Below are 2,990 nucleotides of genomic sequence, written 5' to 3'. Positions count from 1 at the left end.
GGTTGCACTGTTAATAGGGTGGTCAGGGGCACCCTCCCTGGGAGTATGGCATTTGAGGAAAGTTAATTACAGCTAAATTCAAATTACACCCCTGCAGAGAAGTCAGGCTACCCGGTTAGACAGAGCAGATAGTTATAAGATCTTTGGCTTTGAACAGCGGTGACAAAGGAAGAAGCCTTTCGAGGATTTGGAGATGGAGTGGCTTGACCAGAGGTCAGATGTGACTTCTACCAGGAGCCCTCTGGCAGCCAGGTAGCCTCAGTGCTCGGTCGTGAGTCGGGATGAGGCTGCAATCAGATGGGAGTAAAGGCCTATCAGGCTGAGGGCCAGAGCAGAGGCCCGGGGCAAAGCCTGGATAGAGAGGTCTTTGGGGACAAGTGTGAGCTGGGCATAGAGGGCTGGAGGGCACAATGCAGGGTGAAGACCCAGGTGGGCATCAGGGTGAGGGCCGATGGGGTGGGCGGCTCTGGGGTACCACGAGGGCAGAGCTGGAGGGGGCTGAGGGCAATGCGTAGAGAGGCACCCTTGGGCGGAGACCAGGACAGAGCCTGGGACTGGGCAGGCAGGGACCCTTGTGGGATGGGGGGAGGCCGAGGTCCTGGATCAGGGTGAGGGCAGCCCTAGAGAATGCAGCTGGGTAAACAGTGTAGCACTGGGGCCAGGTCAGGTGCACTAGAGGCCAGGAAGGGAGGGAGGGATGCAGAAAGGAGAGGGAGAGGAGCCAGCTGGGTCTGCACGGTGGCCCGGCAAGGTCCGCTCCCTGCCCTGACGTCTGTGGGTCCCACTAGCAGCTTTTGGGGAGCATCCCCCTCTCCAGATGTGCCTTCTTCCCACCAGTCGACTTGGGGCCAGCGGGCTGCTGACCCTTGGCCTCCTCGAACCCCTCTTGCTTTCTGGCGCATCCTTCCGGGTAGAAGCCCTGCAACCAGCTTTCTTCTCCGAATGGGCGCTAGGGCCATGGCCTTGGCCACCTGTGTGGGTTCTGTGAGCCCCGCCCTCCCACGTGTTTCCTTCCACTCCTGAGCCACATCCAGGAGGCCATGCAGAGCCTTCTTCTTCTTGGGGCGGTTCTCTGACTCAGCCAAGGTGCAAATGCATTCCAGAAGGTTCCTGTCCCCTTGGCTTCCTCAGGACTCTGGCTGGCGTCCACCCCAAGGCCTCCCTCCTCCACGATTTCACGTGGGTTCCGATGTGTCCTTGCACATAAATGACAATTTGGGGAAGGGCCTCTTTTTTGACTTTCTTGTCGGTTCAACTCGGCGACTTCAATCACAGAAGGGGTTTTTACCCTGTCCTCCCAGGCGAAGGGTCCCAGGGGTCGGTGTAGACCGCAGTGGCCAGGAACTCAGGGTTGTCTGTCTACTTCCTCTTTTCTCAGCTCCGATTTTACCACAACCGGCTCCCCAATATGTCCTGTCCAAGTTCCTCCTCGGGCATGTCTCTCACAGCCAGTAGTGCCACTAAGTCGGGGACTCTGCTGTTGTCTTCCTTGGTGTTCAAGCAGATCCACTGCACCCCAGTTTGGGGGTGCAGGCCCTCTTGGCTTTGTCTGTCAAGGTGACCACAGCCAAGAACATGAGGGGTCCAGCTCCATCCCCACAGCCCCGAAGGCCCATTTCCCACTGAGTTCCTGGGCTGGACCTGGGGCACCGCGTGCAGTGCACCAGGATCCTGATCTCCACTCAGGTCCCCTGCTATCACCAGGCCCAGGCTCCCTCCAAGAAGTCCTCAGACCCACTCCTTCCAGGTCGCCTTCCTTGGCCCCTCTTCTTGCCCTTCTGGGTCAACCTCTGTTCCTGCCACCCAGACTGACCCTCCAAGCAATGCTGGCTGCCCTCCCAGGGGCTGAGCCTCCCCTGCCTCCTGTGCTAACCCTGGGCCTGGGTTCCCCAGAGCGAGGGCTGGGCCTTCCCTGGAGGCCTCTGGGCCTCTCGTCCTGCAGCAGGAGTTGCATCTGCCCAGGACTCCTGTATCCTGCGCCTGGTCCTCACACAGAACCCTCCAGACCTGCTCCTTACCCCATCTCCCTGGGGATGGCAGCGTGACCCGTGTCCTCCACAGACTCCACCAGGGTGGCCTTGGCTTCCTGCTCCTTCCTCTGGGCACTCCCTCTGCTCAGCCTGAACCTGCCCAGGGCAGGACGGTGGGCTTCAGGAGGGCTTACTGTCGGCCTGCTCCAGGCCCTCGGGGACCCAGGTGACTAGCAGGCCCTGTGCACGTCCATGTCCAGCCCCCCACCAGTCCTGCCCAAGGAGCATGGCCATAATCTACTGGCTCCATGCTGATCTTGGGGCAGGAGGGCACCTGGGCAGGCTGGGCGGCAGCACACCGGGCCCATAGCTCTCTGGAAGGCCACCCCTGGGGTTGGCGGCAAGGCTCAGGGCTCCTGCTACCTGCCAGCGAGGTCTTCTCCCACACCCGCCCCCCAGGGCAGGCAGGGGATCTGAGAATCCGCAGGGGACTTCCATGGCTCCCCGCCGGCTTGTCCGACTGCTCCCTCCCTTTGTCCCTGACACAAGCGGGAATGGCTCCACCGGATGCCAGGTGTAGGGGGGCGGCACCCAGCGCAGGAGGTGGGCGTGGGGGATGGGAGCCGCCTCTCTCACTGTGGTGTCTGAGATCAATGGCTGGTCTCCACTCCGCGGGGTCACAGCGCCACCGCTGAGACTGCGCCTGCGACTGGCCCCGGCATCCCCGCGCCCGCTCCCCACCCCGCCCATTTTCTTCCCCTGGTGGCCGGACCCTGTCTCCATAGCAACGTTTCAGACTGGTGCTGGGGTCTGCCTGGCGACGGGGGAGCAGCCCAATCTTAAAGGGCGGTCCTGGAAGGAAGATGGGGGCGCTGGAAGCACCAGCTCCGTTAATCAGAGAACAAGGCCGAATTCCCAGGGGACCAGACTCACTGGAGGGGACCGGCCTCATTCAGGAGACAGAGGCCTCCTGGGGAGTGTACAGGCCTCAGTCAAGGTGTAATCCCCCCCCCAGGGAAC

At 61.8% G+C, this 2,990-nt stretch overlaps 1 protein-coding gene across 1 annotated transcript; it reads right to left on the bottom strand.

The window, feature by feature from the left end:
* Positions 1 to 258: 258 nt before the first annotated feature.
* On the bottom strand, positions 259 to 2,264 carry Pnma8b (PNMA family member 8B). Its single transcript, XM_077105667.1, is given in 10 exon segments — positions 259 to 398; positions 1,004 to 1,119; positions 1,121 to 1,162; positions 1,391 to 1,520; positions 1,523 to 1,626; positions 1,628 to 1,715; positions 1,718 to 1,796; positions 1,966 to 2,020; positions 2,022 to 2,132; positions 2,134 to 2,264. Coding segments are annotated over 10 exon segments (996 nt in total).
* Between the last annotated feature and the right edge of the window lie 726 nt (positions 2,265 to 2,990).

This window comes from Callospermophilus lateralis, chromosome 18 (assembly GCF_048772815.1).
Source record: "Callospermophilus lateralis isolate mCalLat2 chromosome 18, mCalLat2.hap1, whole genome shotgun sequence".
Taxonomy (NCBI): domain Eukaryota; kingdom Metazoa; phylum Chordata; class Mammalia; order Rodentia; family Sciuridae; genus Callospermophilus; species Callospermophilus lateralis.
This window is presented reverse-complemented; position numbering and strand designations above follow the sequence as displayed.